Source organism: Microtus oregoni, unplaced genomic scaffold (genome assembly GCF_018167655.1).
Source record: "Microtus oregoni isolate MIOR12 unplaced genomic scaffold, Mior012 000073F_ref0000255, whole genome shotgun sequence".
Classification (NCBI taxonomy): domain Eukaryota; kingdom Metazoa; phylum Chordata; class Mammalia; order Rodentia; family Cricetidae; genus Microtus; species Microtus oregoni.
In genome coordinates this window covers 3,169,137-3,185,739 of record NW_024543986.1, presented here as the reverse complement: position 1 = coordinate 3,185,739, position 16,603 = coordinate 3,169,137, and the positions used below count along the sequence as shown (strand labels likewise).

Genomic DNA, 16,603 nt, shown 5'->3' with positions numbered 1-16,603 from the left:
ATGGAAACTATCCCTCTAAAGATGAGTAACAGAACTAGGCCTGCCCTCCTGAAAATAGCGTGCCTGAACATTTGGTAACTCCCTTATAGTGGTCCAGTATGCCTTGGGCAGAACTGACTCTTTGAAAACACGTCAAGACTCGACACAGTAAAATGACAACAGACTTCCTGACTAGACCAGATTATGAAAGGGGCAACTTATTGACCAGTTCACCACTCCCCGACTTTATATCATCTAGGTAGGGATCAGGCATGAGAATGCAGAAGCTGATAGGCTGCTTTCAACACCAGAAGAAGACCATCCTGGCAAGATCAACATTAACTGACCTTGGCACAGAAGATGAACTAACTCAGCTAAACTCTTGTTTTGTTCTCTATAAAGTCTCATCTATCCAGAGTTTGGTAACTGGCAAGATTAGGCTCTCAAGCAAGGTGTACAGTAGTGAGCCTTATTAGCTCTTCCCTGCCCCACACAGGAAAGGACTCCAAGAACTTTTAATTAAGAGGCCACTAGCTGGGTGGGGCTGGAGAGATGGCTAAATGGTTAAGAGCACTCACTAGCTGCTCTTTCATAGGACTGGGGTTCAGTTCCCACCCACACAAGCATGGCAGCCCACTCCATTTCCCTGGGGATCTGACACCTTCACACCAATATACATAAAATGAAGTTAAAATGAATTATTTAAGAGGCTACCGGCTCTAGAATCAGCCTATGCTTCCAGCCTTGATCCTTATAACCTGACAATGGTCTTCAGTTAATGTGTGGATAAAAGAGCCCATAATAAGCATGAAAATATGTGAAACTGTTGACTCTTCTTAAAAAATTCTCTCCGAGCCTTTGCTTAGATTGTGCCCTCAATCCAAACATCATTCCATACTATTTATTCTAAGTGTGCACCATTCATCACCTCTCCTAGGCCATCTGTTCCAATCATCCAGGTCCCTTGTCCAGCCCTTTGAGCTCCCACAGCATTCTGGGCCTATCTGAATACTGTTAAGCCACAATGTAGCTTCTTGTAACCTACTGACATGCCTGACTTCTGAACTCCAAGGGTTTTTTTGTTGTTGTTATTTTGAGACAATGTCTCGTCTGCATAGCCCAAACTGACCTCAAACCTGCCTGCCCCTGTCCTTCAGAGAAGGGATTACAGGCACGCATCATCACACCTTGCTTGTTGTTTTGCTACAGGGTCTTGCCATATAGCCCTGGCTGACTTAGAATTCACAGCAATCCTTCAGCCTCAACGCCCCAGTCCCCCAAGGCTGGGATTATGATCATGTGCCACTATGTATGCTTGCGTTTCAAATAGAGGACAGACCCGTATTAGAAACACTATGGGCTGTGTGGGATGGCCTGCAATCAGAAAGCAGGGAAAGAAACAAGAAGTGAGGCAGATTAGTGAGCCTCCTGTATCTGGGAAGACTCAAGCCAAAGCAAGTTTCCAAGGTGTGGGCAAGGAGAGGGACTTAAGTTTACCTCTGGGGAATGGGCGGACTCTAAAAACCCAGCCACCCCATTGCTCTGGCTGGCCCACTCAAGCCACAGTGAGAGGCCCCACAGAGCTTCAAAGTTTGTAGGATCCAGACCTTCAAAAACATCTTCACTTAAAGAATAGCAGACACATTCTGGGGCCTGCAGACAGATTTTAGCTTCTGGTTATTGAAAAGTGGGAATAATCATAAAACTAGGGACTGGTGCCATGCCTTTACTTGCCTGTCATTGGCAACTAGAACCATGGGCAGGCAGCACTACTCAGGTGGGAAGGTAAGGCACTGGGACAACAGTGAGGATGCTGGCAAGGGTAAAGACAGGGTAGGGAATCACACAGCGCAGCCAGGTGGGCAGTCTCAGCAGGTAGATGACTGTACTAGGGAGGATCACACCACCACCCAGCAGTCAAAGGGGGCTGCTCCCCTACTACTGTTACTCTGGTTGCTAACAAGAAATGCTCCTTCCACATCCCCAAATCAAGGCAACCCCAAGTTGGACTATTTTACCCTTGTGGGCAGGGGCCCTGGGACGTGCCCCCCCCCCCCCCCGTCCTTCCTTTCCAGATTCCCACCTGATCTAATGACCAAAAGCTCTATTCTGCCTTGCCTTCACCCACCATGTCCCTAGGGACCATTCAACACCCCAAAAGCCACAAAGGGAGGAGAGTGAGGACAGGAGACACAGGTTTTTCAGTATGCAAGTGTTTTTGACTCCACAGCCAGTTGCTTAAAACGAAACATAAAGGGCAGCCAGAGTACACACCAAAATGCAAAACAAAGTAAAGGCAAACAAAAAACAAAATAAACCACACAGTATCATAAATCTCAACAAAACAAAGAAAATTGAAATCCAAGCCCCCTCAACATATATATATATATATTTAACTATATATATATATATATATATATATATATATATATATAGTTAAAAAGGGAAAACAATTGTTCAAAACCAATTGGGCAGGATGTGGCAGGGTTGTCCTACAGAAGGGGGCCCAGAAAATCCCCATGGGAACAAAAATCACACACAGTTAAAAGAAACAATGCTCCTAAATGGGTCAGGAGCCTCCAGAGAACAGATTGTCCCATCCCCAAACTGGCTTTTTTTTTCCTTTTTTGTGTCTTTTTTTTTCATTTTCTTCTTTTGTTGTTGTTTAGCACCTGTACAATAAACTGTACCATCTCCATCCAGAGCCAACCAGAGCAAGGCCCTCCTGCCTTTTCATGGTACATACTCAAAATAACAATCTATAGAAAAATAAGAAGACTGGGAAAGACAATGCCATGGAGGGCGGGGCCATGGAAACAACCCAAGCACCCAAGCTCCTCCTTCCTCCCTCCCTCCCTCTGCCCTGTATCAGGTCTAACACTAGGCTTCTCAAGGCCCACAAGCCACAGCTACAAGTCCCCAAGTGGGCGTAGAGCCAGACTAGAGACTTGTCCCTGCCCTTGCCTAGTCAGCCTCAGGGTCCCTTACAGATTCCAGAGGAGAATCAGAGACTGGTGGAGGAGACAGGGGAAAGGGTGCTGGAAGTCTGTGGTAGAAGTGGCAAGGCAAAGGCTGGGAGGTGAAAGGCTCAGTATCTCAAGATGGGGAGCCCAGGGAGGTAGGGTGAGGCAAGGAGGGGTACAGGGCAAAAGATGCCAGAGTAACTTCATACTGTGCACTCTGAGCAGAGCAGTATGAGGGAGGCCCCCTCACCCCTCAGGCCCATTCTCAATCTGCCTTTATTAGAGGAACTCAGGAACCCCTCTCCCTAGTAAACACTAAGATGGCAGAGCTGCTACAAAGGGCAGGGGTGGGGCAAAACTGGCAGGGGGTGGGGGAGCACCAAAGGCCAGGGATTTGACCCCAGTTCCCCAGCTCTGGGCCAGCAGCAGCCAGGATGTTTAGTTGTGTGATGATGTCCCCTATCCTTCCTCACCTTGCTCCCTCCCCAGCTGGGGGAAGGACAACCTGGGAATCAGTTTCATAGAGGGAACGAGCATCCCCAAAGCTTATCCAGGAAGAAAAAGGAAAGGAGGTAAAGAAAGTCCCTCAAAACAACAAGTTGTCTCAAATTGTCACAGTGATACAGACTTATCAGAAATCAATGAAACAATACAAATTAAATACTAATAAAATAAATACTATGGAAGACAGAAGAGTACAGGGAAATGGGGAGGGGCACTCAGAGGTTTGGGCTTTTCTCATTTCTCCTTAGGACAGGCCACAGTTACCCAGGCCCATTTGGTCTTGGTCATAAGCATAGAAGCCAGTCCCAGGGACCCTGGTGCCACTTCCCAACATCTCCACACCTCTTGTCTTCAGAAGTGGAGTTCAACTTTCCACCTCATCACCAACCACAACGACATGGAGATGAGAACTAACTGTAACCCAAAGGAAAAGCTCCAGTCGCTAATGCTGGCATTGATAAGGTGGCTTCTTGTTGGTCCATATTATTGCCTCATTCTGCAGTCTGGTGCTCGGTGGGGGAGATATGGGCGGTGGGGAAAGGATGAACTCGGAGGAGAAAAGAACGCGGAGGGCTGTTTCGGTCAACTGCTCCAAGACTGGTATTCCACCTCAGACCCTAGGAGCCGCAGCAGCTCTGGCTCGTACTGCACCAACTCCACAGTCTCAGAAGAGCCTGGGGGAGATCTGTCCTCCAAGCTTCCAGGCCTCTCAGCTGGGGTCAGCAGCTGACTTGAGGCCACCTGCCGGTAGAACTCGGCCTTGGGCAGGGTGGTGACTTCAAGGTGTGGAAACCGGGCCTGAAAGATTCTTGAGGAAAGCTTCAGCCTCTTCAGGACATCGGAGAAGAGGAACCAGTTGCAGGGTCTGTAAAGATAAAGATGGAGTTAGGGAAGCAGGCTCAGGAGGAAGGGTGGGGGCCCCAGAAGCATTATAGATGGCTAGGAGACCAAGTGACCCCCCTAACAGTGAGCCCCCACTCCCATACTTCTGAGACTCTCGCCGCTACCTCCCAGGAAACCACAAGTTTCTGGGATGAGGCTGGGACAACATAATACCTGCTCCAGCTTCTAACTGAGGTCAGTGAGCACACCTATGGGCTAGCTCTCCCACATAGGGCAAGCCAGGGAAAATAGGCCTCTTAGGGCTTTCCCTGGTTCTTAGCCTGCTAGCCCATGGCCTGACAACTACTGTCTGCTGAGACCACTTGTTCCTGACCCCCACTCCAGCAACCCTGCCTGGCTTCTCTCCCCTGATCTCTCTCCTGCTCACTTGTCCTTCTAGATCTTCTCTAGTGGAGGTGGAGCTGTGGAGAAAGGCCTAAACTGTGGGTAATCCAAAAGGCATTTCTCTTTGGCTCCGAAATGCATTAGACAACTTTTTTTTTTCTCCTCCAGCAGCGGCAGCACCAATGTTTCTGCAGGCCCAGGGCTCACATTACAGCCAGTCTGCCCTTGTGGAGCACTTCCGACTGGGCGGCAGCCTAAGGACAGCTGGGAGGGGTGCTGCAAAGGCCGGTCACCCACCAAGGGCTTCCATCGGCTCTCTCCAGAAAGAAATACTGCATTCTCCCCTCGTTAGTGATCCCATTTCTAGCCTTTGCAGGGTAGTGGAGACCAGAAGTGGCATAGGCCTTACACTTGCCATCTGTCTTTGTTGAATCCTTTCTCTTGATGGGGGAGGGGACTAAGAAAGCTATTTTAGCACAGGCTTAAGCACATAGGTTTAAAAAAAAAAAAGAGGTGCTGAGCAGAAAGTAAGACATACCCAAGAACATAGGTATGGGTTTCTCAAAGAGTCCCTTGGATGCTCTTTTCTAAAATGAGAATATGATCCTCCATTCCCTCACTGAATAGCCTCCAATGGCTTCTAGCATAAATATACCAGCTTGGGTCTCAGTGGCTAAGAGTACATGCTCATCTTCTAGAGGACTCAAATTCCATTTCCAGCACCCACACTGGGTGCCTCATAACTGCAACTCCAACTCCAGGAGACCTGACCCCTCTGGCCTCCTTTGTGCTCATGTGCACATATCCACACGCAAATGCACACATATACACACAATTAAAAATAACATAATAGCCAGATATGGTAGCACAGGCCTTTAATCTCTGCCCTTGCGAAGCAGGGACAGGAAAATCTGTGTGAACCTGAGTCCAGCCTGGTCTACATAGTAAGTTCTGGGTCATCAGCAAGTTCTAATTCTTTATCATGATAATAAGACAGACCGCCCAAAGATGACCCCAATTCAGCCTCTTCAATTCAGTCTCCAGCTCGCCCACATGCACTTACCACAGTGCACCCCTGTCCTACCAGAACAGATAATTTTTTTAAAGATTTATTCATTTATTATGTACACAACATTCTGCCTCAATGTACGCCCGCACACCAGAGGAGGACACCAGATCTCAGTACAGATGGTTGTGAGCCACCATGTGGTTGCTGGGAATTGAACTCAGGACCTCTGGAAGAGCAGTCAGTGCTCTTATCCTCTGAGCCATCTCTCCAGCCCCAGAACAGATAATTTTTAAAGACTTTATGTGTATAGATGTTTTGCTTGATGGATGTCTGTGCTTTATGTACACCTGGTGCCTGCAGAAGAGACTTTTGGATCTCCTGTAACTAGAGTTACAGGCAGTTGTAAACTACCATGTAGGTGATAGTGCCAGGAATTGAACACAGGTCCTAGAGGCCAGTGTGCTTAACCTCTGAGCCATCTCTCCAGCCCCCCCTCTTTTGAGAGATAGAGATAGAGATAGAGAGAGAGAGAGAGAGAGAGAGAGACAGACAGACAGAGACTCTCGTTATACAACCTCAGCTAGCCTGTGACTCATTCTGTAGACCAGGCTGGCCTCAAACTCAGAGATCTGCCTGCCTCTGTCTCCTGAGTGCTGGGATTAAAGGCATGCACTATCATGTCTGGCTTTTGTTTTCTGTTGCAATGCTTTTGCTCATGCCATCCCTATGCCTCTTCTTTTAGCCCAGCTCAGATGCCATTTCAAACCTACAAAACCTCAAAGAAACTTAGAGTTAAGTCCATCTTCTATGGGCTCATGACACTTGGTTCTCAGTCTTATTATGATATTTCCAACAGCTCATTTCCAAAAGGCTACAAAATCAAAATAAACTGTGCTCTTCTTTAGGGACTAGGAATAGAGCTCAAGACAGACTTAACTTTTTATTTTTCACTTGACATTCTTTTTACAATAATAAACCTGCTTAGAACATTTAGTCTTTTATTAAAGCTAATTGCACACTTATCTGTCTACTACTCTTGGCTGAGTTTTTTGAAGGCTAGAATTGTCTATGCTGTGGATCTTAAAAAGTTTGATCCAGTGCATAAAACATGGTTGTGAAATCAATCACTATACACAGTAACTGAAACACCTAGCTAGCTGGACACGGTGGCTCAAGTCTTTAATTCAGCACTTGGGAGACAGAGACAGATAGACTGAGGTCAGCCTGGTCTACCTAGTGAATTCTAGGCCAGCAGGGCTACATAGAGACCCGGTATCAACAAAACACCCTCACATATTTAGACTCAATCCTTTTTCCTAAAATTCAACATTTCTTCCACATGATGGCAAAGTCTGTCACATTATAAAATTAGGGAATGGAATGTTCTAGGCTAAGAAAAAGTGACAATCAATGCCATATACTTGAACAATCTCTTTCAAAGAATGAGGATTAAAGGGCTGGAGAGATGGTTCGTTCAGTGGTTAAGAACACTATTTGCCCTTACAGAGGACATGGTACAATTCCCAGCACGCATGTACTCAACTCACAACTGTAACTCCAGTTCTGGGAAACCCAATGCCCTCTTTCTAGCCTCTGCAGGCAACAGGCTCACACATATCTGCAGGAAAATAACCCATATCCCTTGGCTTATAGGGTGGCATGTGGCCTTTGGTTGTCCATATTCTGTCTGTACCTAAAGCAAACTATTCTGGTCCTTTTACTGCCTATGGCCCAAGATCCTGTTTCAGAGAAGGAGATGGTGAATACTTTGGAGGAATTTGTACAACACTATGTCCCAGAGGCCTGGCCCATCCTCTGGGATCAGCTTCAGCCCAGAACAAGGAGACTAGGAACAAAAGGGGAACTGATCCTGCATTAAACAATACATTTATTTTATATTATGAGGGTTTTCCTGTATGAATATATATACACCGCATATATGATTGGTGTCTGCAGAGCCCAGAAGAGGGCATCGGGTCCCTTGGAAGTGGAGTCATTGATGGTTGTGTGTGTGGGTGCGGTATTTAAACCTGGGCCCTCCCTAAGTGCTCCAAACTGCTGAGCCATCTCTCTAGTGTCCTGACCCAGCATTTTTATCCACCCACCCAGCACCTCCATATTCTGATGCACTGGAAAACCCATCAAAATCCATGGTCCTGAAGGCTGACAAACTTCCTTCAAGTTAGAATTCTGTCAGTTCTGAATTAACCAAGAGTCAGTTGGGCTCAGTCTAATATAGGTGTACTCTGGTCTCCAAAGAGTGGGGCTCCCCTGTAGTAGGACAGTCACCTGAACCAACAGTGCTGATCACCTTGCTGGTTTTAAGGCTATGAGAGGCTGTGCTGTGGATTGCTTAAGGATCCTAGTAGATCCAAAGCTACGGCAACCAGAGGCCTTGGCTTTTCCAAGAATCCCAATTGCAAATATTCTGTCTAGATGTCCCCAGAAAAAAATTTCCAGAGATTCTAATAGCTCATCATCCCAAATACTTCCCTACTGATTACCACCTACACACAGTAAGAGTGCAAAAGTTCTTCAGATTTGGGGGCCTGGAAATATACCAAGTTGATAGCCAAGGTGTAGTCCTTGAGATCTGTGCACCTTGAGTTTGGATGTGAACTACATTCCTTCCAGAGTGGGGAGCAGAGCATCTTTCCTCTGTCCCAGCACTCATTCCCCAGGCTGCATCTGCCTCCTTCTGGAGAGCTCCTCCTTTTCTGGGAGGCAGGTCAGTGGTTGCCAGGACACTCTCACACAGTCCCTGTAGACTTCCCAGACACTTACCCACGGGACACTGACACTTGGAGGTTGTAACAAGGGAGAAGAGGCTTGTCTGAGAGTTCGAACATGAAGTCATCCTGTTCTGAATCGTCTCCTTGCTCGGCACTCCCAGGAGGGTTATGGAGGAGGTCGCAGGCAAACCCGTCTTTTTTCTCTGTAAATTGAGTACCCAGGAGATCAGCTACTAGCATAAAATGGAAGCAAGGAAAACCTTTCAGCCAGATAAAGGGATACAAAGGGGCGGCTCAGGAGATAAATACAAGGCTACAAGTCGCTGGCTGGATCCTTGAAAGGGCACATGAAAACTCTAGTCTTGGAAGGAAGTATGTTGTGGTCAGAAGTCCACTATCCTTCTCCACTCTCTGACTGGAAAAGGCAAAACACTCTGAGAGGATGGCAGCTCAGCTCTTCCAGACGGAAGGCAGAAGATAACTAGCAGCCGGCAAGGGTCCAGTGAGGTAAAACACCTGTCCTCTGCCTAGAGCGTCGCCAATCTACCTCACTGCCTGACCCTGACTGAAGTCTAGGGACTTAAAAGGTTTCCTTCCCCAACCAATCATGTGGCTGTGTCCCACTACCTTTAAGACCAATCTGCTCTTCATTCTCGGCCCCTGGTTCACACAGGACAAATGATGAATGAGCACAGACAAAGGTGTGCTCATCTTCCTGCTGCCTGCTGTTTAGGCCAGAGGGTTAAGGGCTCAGGACAGCAGCAAACTCAACAATAAGGGCTGAGCCCCAGGTGGTGGACCACGCTTTTAATCCCTGCCCTTGCCTTACCGCTCTTGGGAGGCAGAGGCAAAAGGATCTCTGTGTCCCAGGCCAGCCTGAGTTACTTAGTAAAACCTCATCTCAAAAACAAAGCAAAAGGGGGCTGGAGAGATGGCTCAGTGGTTAAGAGCACTGACTGCTCTTTCAGAGGACCCTGGTTCGATTCCCAGCACCCACATGGCAGCTCACAACTGTCTGAAGATCCAGTTCCACGAGATCTGACACCTTCACACCAATTAACATAATAAAGTTAAATAAATCATAAAAAATTATAAAAAAAAACAAAGCAAAAGAAAACAAAATCAAACCCAGAGAAGAAAATAAAACAAAAACCAAGGACTGCCATCATAGGGGAAGAGTGACAGAGAATGAGAGTCGCCAGATGAGGGGTTGACACCCCTACAGTGTGAGCAGTACCAAAAAGAGGTTAACACTAGGATTTACAAAGCTTCCAAGGTGGTAGAGAGGCAGAAGGCAAGGGAGGAAGATTTTATGCAAATCCTTGTGGCATTTCAGACTTCATACTACTGACTGGAGCCTGAGGGGGGAAGGGCTGAAAGGGTTTATAAGCTACTACCAGGTAAGGAACGGATGCCTCCACAGAGGGGGCTCCTACCTCCAAGAAGTACTGGTGATATAGATACATACATATAGCCAGTCTCCCCATTCAGAACTTACCCAACACAGAACTGCTGTAAAAATCCCAGGATGCACGAGGATCACCCTCTGCTCTGCCCTGAAGATCCGAGAGGTGATCTGATGAGAGGGGAAGATGTGAGACAAGGAAGAAATCGTGAGGATTATCCCTGTGGGATTGGGGGGAGGGGAAGAGGGGCCAGGGTGACAGGAAAGAGGTTCACTTCCTGCTCACAACAGACTGCAAGCAAGGAGGCAGAAGTCCCATGCAGCTCACTGATATATGGCCTAGTTTTTAAAAGATTTTAAAAAAACAGCCTCTAGTATTTTAAAACAGGGAAATTTCACTTAAAAATTAGATTTCCAACTTTTTATTTAAAAAAAAAACAGATAAAAATCCAAAGATCTGGCAGCATCACCTCTGCATTCCTGTATGTCAACAGTTGGCTGGAGGAAGCTGTGACATGTACAGTCTCCAGTCCTTACTGGGCCTCTTCTCTTTTTTACACATCAGCCAGGAGACTTGTAGCTTGGGGACCTCAGCTTCAAAGAGCACAGGCCATTCCTCTATAAGCAGAATCCTTTGCCTATCACAAGTATTAATGCACCCAGTTCACAATCTGATTCTTTAAAGGAAATAACTATGGGTGTAGCTCCGTGACAGAATGCATGCTTAGCGTGTGAAAGATTCTAGTTTAATTTACAGTGTCCTCTCTCTCTCTCTCTCTCTCTCTCTCTCTCTCTCTCTCACACACACACACACACACACACACAAAGTAAAGCCAGAAATGGCAGCACACACATATAAATCTCTACTACTCAGAAGGCTCAGGCAAGAGAATCAAGTTCGAATTCAGCCTAGGACACAAAACAAAACAAAAACCTTTGCTTCTACCCAAAAGAGCTCACTCAATACAAGGTGCTTAGAGAACAGCTCAGCATGTAACAATGCCTGCCATACAAGCTTGACGACGAGGTTGATCACTGGAAGGCACGGAAAAATGGGTGTGGTGGTAAGCATTTATCGTCTCAGAATTCCAGTGACAAGGCTCCCAGTGGAGACAGGAGAATCAACTGAAAGCTCACAGACCAGCTAGGCTGGAGTACACAGCAACAAAACCAGACTCTGCTTTACAAGGTGCAATGAGAGGACCAACAGCCCATAATTTGTCCACTGGCTTCTATACATATGATGCGGCCTGCATGGGGTGACACATATGCACATAGACACTAAATTAATTTTTGAAAAGAACTGAGGACCAAGTGTTCAAAGTTTTGTCCTCATGAATGAACTATATTCATGAGGGTCAAAAGCTGGCAACAGCCCAAATGTCCAATGAGTGGATACATAAAACCAGGTAAAGTTCATACAGAAAAATATTACTAAACCATAAAAAGGAACATGGAAGGTAACTAAAAGAAGCCAGATACAAAAGGCCATATAAAAGAACAGAGTACCACTATATCACATAGATGAACCTTGAAAAAATGATGCTAAGTGTAAGAATTAGATACGAGAACCACATATTATATAATTCCGTCTCAAGGCCAGTAAGACAGAAAGCAGAAAAAAAAATTTTTAAAATAAATTAAAACAAACAAAAAACCATGGTAAACCTTCCCCTTTTTTGGTTTTTCGAAACAGGGTTTCTCTGTAGCTTTGGAGCCTATCCTGGAACTAGGTCTTGTAGATCAGACTGGCCTCAAACTCACAGAGATCCGCCTGCCTCTTCCTCCTGAGTGCTGGGATTATAGGTACGTGCCACCACCGCCCAGCTTAAACCTTCCCATTTTAAGGCCAGGCAGTGGTGGTTCAGACCTCTCTGAGTTCAAGGCTAGTCTGGTCGGAAGAGTGAGTTCCAGGACAGCCAAGGCTACACTGAAAAACACAAAGCAAAAGGACAGTAAGCAAATTGATTATGTTAGTGTTGGAGGAGTGGGAGGGGTAGGGCAGTGACTGAGAGTGGAGCTGGGTTTTCCCTAAGTTCTGGAAGCACACGGTGACAGCAGTACACACTGTGAGAGCCAACAACACTCCATGACTCAACTGTCTAAAGTCAAAGATCTTCCATGTGTGCACCACCACAATCCAAACACCTGCCTTTTGTTTCCTCACTCTCAAGATGGAGGCCAGGTTACCCCCAGCCTCCTTGTTTCCTAGCTAGGCATCCGTTTACGGGTTCACCTCTTATTCCCACACAGATACAAAGTAGTCTTACTGGCTCTCCTGAAAGATTAAGTATGCAGTCTGTGAGTGCCGTTTGGAAGTTGCCAGTGTGCCAAACAGTACAATTAGCAGGCTGACTGAGCTGTGGGTGATTGCCACCAGCTCTCAGGTAGCACCTAGGCAACAGGAAAGAAGAGAGTCCAAAGAACACAAGGAGGTGAGGGTGACTACCTGCAAAGCCAATCCCAGAAGGAAGTTGGCAATTGTTCCCCAAGGGGCGCAGCTTGCTTCCTTCACGGCAAAGTATCAGTGCTGCAGAAGGCCTCCCTTCTGGGCCAATCCCGCAGCAAGGACTGCCTGTTAATGCAAGTTACCAAAGCCACTCCTTTCTTAGCCATCTTCTGGGACACAAAGAGCTTTTCCATTGGAAAGGCACCAGGGAACAGCTTTCAATGTAATAGCAGAAGCGGGGGGCGGGGGACCTTAAGTTGTGTAGATCAGACCTCTGCACACCACACAGATGGCCCGAGGCCCTCTTCTATACACCGTACCACCCCAGACAGGACTTCCTTCTAGAAGCACCTGCTGGGCAAGAGTCAATCTACTCCTAGTCCTGTGCTGGGTCATAGGAAATAGAGGAAAGGGGACCTTTATTTAGAAAAATGGAGGAGCCAGGTCTATCTTCTTTACCATTGTCTCTCCTGTGCTGGAAGTCCAGGACCTGGGACCTAAGAGAGCTTAACAGACAGACTAGAGAAGGAGGGACAGTAGGAAAAAGGGGAAAGGAGAGAATGACATCATGCCAAAGCACAGGCACCACCCCCCAAGGATTCCATGGGTCACCACATTCCTGGGCTCCTCACTAGGGAGTGCCTTCAGATCCCATGGCACATTCCTCTAATTCTCTCCACAGCCTGCAAAGCTTTGTCTCGGACAGGTGAACTTGCCTTTTTGAGACAGCCCAGTTAACTGGCATGAGCAAAGACGCTAAAGTTGGAACAGGCCTGTCAGTGACAGACACATGGGAGGGAGGAGTCACTTGATCGTGTAGCTTTAATGCACTCTTTTCAGATGTGACTACCAGCAAAATGAGTGGCCTTCCTTTATTTTTAAAATTCTCCTTCCACCCACACCAAACTTTCAAGATTTTATCCTCTGTGTGAGAAAGTGCCCTGGGCCTACCTATTCCCTTTCTAGGTATACACGCAACTGAGCTGACAACGAGTAATCAAAACAGGTTATGTGGGCAATGTATGATCAAAGCTGCGCTACTGACAAGCTAAAAGATGGACATGGTGCAAATGACTATGAATGAATGAACAGATAATATAAATGGCATATATACACACACAATGACATGTTATTAGTCAGGCAAAAAAGAATGTAGGGGGGGTTAGATGGCTCAGTGGGTAAAGGTGCCTCAAGTCGATGATCTGTATTCAATCCCAGGGCCCCGCATAGTGGAAGGACAGATTCAATTCCCACAACTTCTTCTCTGACCCCCCCACACACACACACAGAGGGGGAATTAATTTTAGATACTAGTATATGAATACTGAAATATGCCAGTGTATGGATGGAGCACGAAACCATTATACTACATGATTATGCCTACACAGAAGCCCCAAGTTGTAGGCTCCATTTATATGAAGTCTGGAAGAGGTAGATCCACAAAGACAAGATTACAGGGTGGCAACTGTTTGGAACAGAGTTAATGGGAAGCAAATACTTCACTGGTTCAAAGCTCTATGCAGGATGATGATGATGTTATTGTTTCAGACCGAGACAGAAGTTGTGGCTGGCTGGAGAAATAGACAGAAGTCGTGGCTGGCTGGAGAACTAGACAGAAGTCGTGGCTGGCTGGAGAATGCTATAAATGAACTAGAAGGCATGAACTGATCACTTTGTGATTATGAATTTTATGTTACACCACCTTTTGATTGAAAGCACCCTCAGAGCCGGGCGATGGTGGTGCACGCCTTTAATCCCAGCACTCGGGAGGCAGAGGCAGGTGGATCTCTGTGAGTTCGAGACCAGCCTGGTCTACAGAGCTAGTTCCAGGACAGGCTCCAAAGCCACAGAGAAACCCTGTCTCGAAAAACCAAAAAAAAAAAAAAAGAAAAGAAAGCACCCTCAGAATCTCATGGTTAAGTACAGAATTCCTTGTTGCCATGGAGTGGGGGCCAGTAGTTTCTCAAGATCCTAGCATCCCATCACACCCTCCCAACCACTAAGTCACCAGCTGAGGGACATGAAAGGAGAAAACCTAAGAAATAAGATGTCTTTGACACGGGGTCATACCATAGAGGTCTCTGGCAGGAGAAACAAAAATCTGTGCTTCAATGACCTTGAATGGTCAAAGGCTCACCCCTTTATCAGTAAAAGGAAAAGAAGTCCACACAGCTGTTCCAATGCCTCAATCCAAACTGCACAGTTCCCTTCAACCCGTGTTCTTCCCCACAGAGGAGGGGAAATGGGGTCTCTTTTCCTTCTCTGCTAGATTGTCTGTTACTCTTTTTTTTCTAAGGGGTCAAAGGTAAATGAGTAACAGGCCTGTAATTTGGCCTTTCAAAGATCTCCTGGGGTTTGGACAGCTCCATGCTCCAATCTCCACAAGAAGGTAGAAAGGGTTTACTATCTGGCCTTTAGCATCCAGAACCTAACAGAAGCTCAGTAATTGGATAGGCAGAAGAACAAACGAGCTCAGGAGAAATGGGCCTTGGCTGGAGTCAACCCATTTTAAGGAAGTCCACATTTGTAACAAGTCAGTCATCCTCTGCTTTACATTAACTCACTACAGGAACACTACAAAATAGTGATGTTTCTTTGGGGACTTAGAAGAGTTCAGTCCCAGGCAACCATTGCAGAACAGAAGTCTTGCATAGTGAGAAAAGCTATGACGAGCACAAGCCGAACAACCACAGAAAATGGAGCCCTTAGCAACCTGCATGGGTTTGCTTCATTTTCTGCTGCGACACTCTGCTAGGGGAGGATGAAGACAATTCATCTCTGGAGCCCCCGCCGAGCAAGTGCTTCAAGATGAAAGGCAGAACACTTTCAAATGGCGCAGCCAGAATGGTGAGCTGAAACTGAAAACAAAAAACAAAAAAAAAAACAAAAAAAACCCAAAACAACCTCCATCTCAAAAGGCCCAAATAAATAAATCAATCCATCCGAATTCCATGTATATGTATACTTAGATATATATGGCCTGGCATTGGAAGAGTACTTCCCTACCCTCCACCCTTAAGAACACCCCTCTACCTTCCAGCTCCTGGGGACCAGGGAGGTGTCATCCAGGGATGAAAGAGAAGAGAGGGAATGCTCAGTGTGATGCATCGAGTGCGGCCAATGGTGACTACTTATCGTGAATGCTCTCGATGTCACTGAATTAGTCACTTGAACTTTGTTATATTGCATAGATCCCATTTCTTTTTCAAAACAGGGTCTTTCTGTTCACCTTAGTGCAGGCTGGCCTGGAACTCACTATGTAACCCAGGACAGCTTTACGATACCAGCCATCTTCCTACCTTACTCTCCTGCCTCTGGCCAGGGCTAAACTTCAGGTGTGTGCCACCACATACAGCTAGCTCACCTTCATTTTTAAAGAAGTTCTCTTTATCACCTTCTCAGTCATCCCTCATCAAAAGACTTTTCGAGTCTAAGTCTTCCCTGCATGGGGGACCTGCTGACGCCTACAAATGCCTGCCTCCACTGGAGGATCATGCCAAGGTCTGGGCAAGGATTGCTAGAACTTTCCCTAGTAACAAGAGCCCTGCCCTTACATGGAGAAGTGTTGCCCTAGTCTATGAACATTCCCTTGGAGCACGACCTCTCTACCCATGAATTGAGAAACACACGCCAAGACCCGAATGAAGATGCTCTGCCCAGATCGGCAAGAGCACTAGAGTTTAGAAAAGTCTCCTTTGGGATCTGCAACACCAAGAAGCACTTTAGTTAGGAAAGGGGGTGTCCAAAGGCTAGCTATATGTCAGTGAGATGTCTCGGTGGAGACACATGCATGCTGCACAAGCATGATGACCTAAGTCTGAACTCCTGAAAGTTGTCTGTCCACTGACCTGCACATGCAGGCTATGATATTCATTCACGCACACACACGCACACATGCACGTCTTAAAAATCTTTTTAACTGAGTGTGGCGGCACCTTTAATCCCAGCATTCAGGAGGCAAAGGCAGATGGATGTTATTTAAGAGAAAGCTTCAGACCTCAGTTTGAGGCCTGCCTGTTGTACATAGCAAGTTCCAGGTCAGTCGGAGCCAAATAGTGAGAACTTGTCTCAGAAAGCCTTTTAAAACTACCTAGGAGATTGGGATGAGTTTATAAAAATAAAATGGAAGAAGTGCTTATCTCTCATTTTTTAGCCAATAAAAATAGTGTCAATCAACTGTGGAGGTGCATGCCTTTAATCCTAGCACGGAGGCGGAGGCAGGCAGATCTCTACCAGTCTAGTCTACATAGCCACAATTAAGACACAGCCACAACTGCATAGACACTGTCTCAAAACAAAAAGTCAACATTTAAACTCCTTTGGAGTTTTAGAGAA

At 46.4% G+C, this 16,603-nt stretch overlaps 1 protein-coding gene across 1 annotated transcript in view; it reads right to left on the bottom strand.

The window, feature by feature from the left end:
- Positions 1–3,066: 3,066 nt before the first annotated feature.
- LOC121441161 (BCL-6 corepressor-like protein 1) overlaps positions 3,067–16,603 on the bottom strand; it is a 70,342-nt gene continuing 56,805 nt past the window's right edge. The window contains exons 13-15 of the mRNA XM_041642287.1: positions 9,913–9,990; positions 8,467–8,617; positions 3,067–4,311 (exon numbers count right to left, since the gene is read on the bottom strand). Coding sequence (XP_041498221.1) covers positions 4,029–4,311; positions 8,467–8,617; positions 9,913–9,990 — 512 coding nt within the window. The 3' untranslated portion in view covers positions 3,067–4,028. The remainder of the gene's footprint in view (positions 4,312–8,466; positions 8,618–9,912; positions 9,991–16,603) is intronic.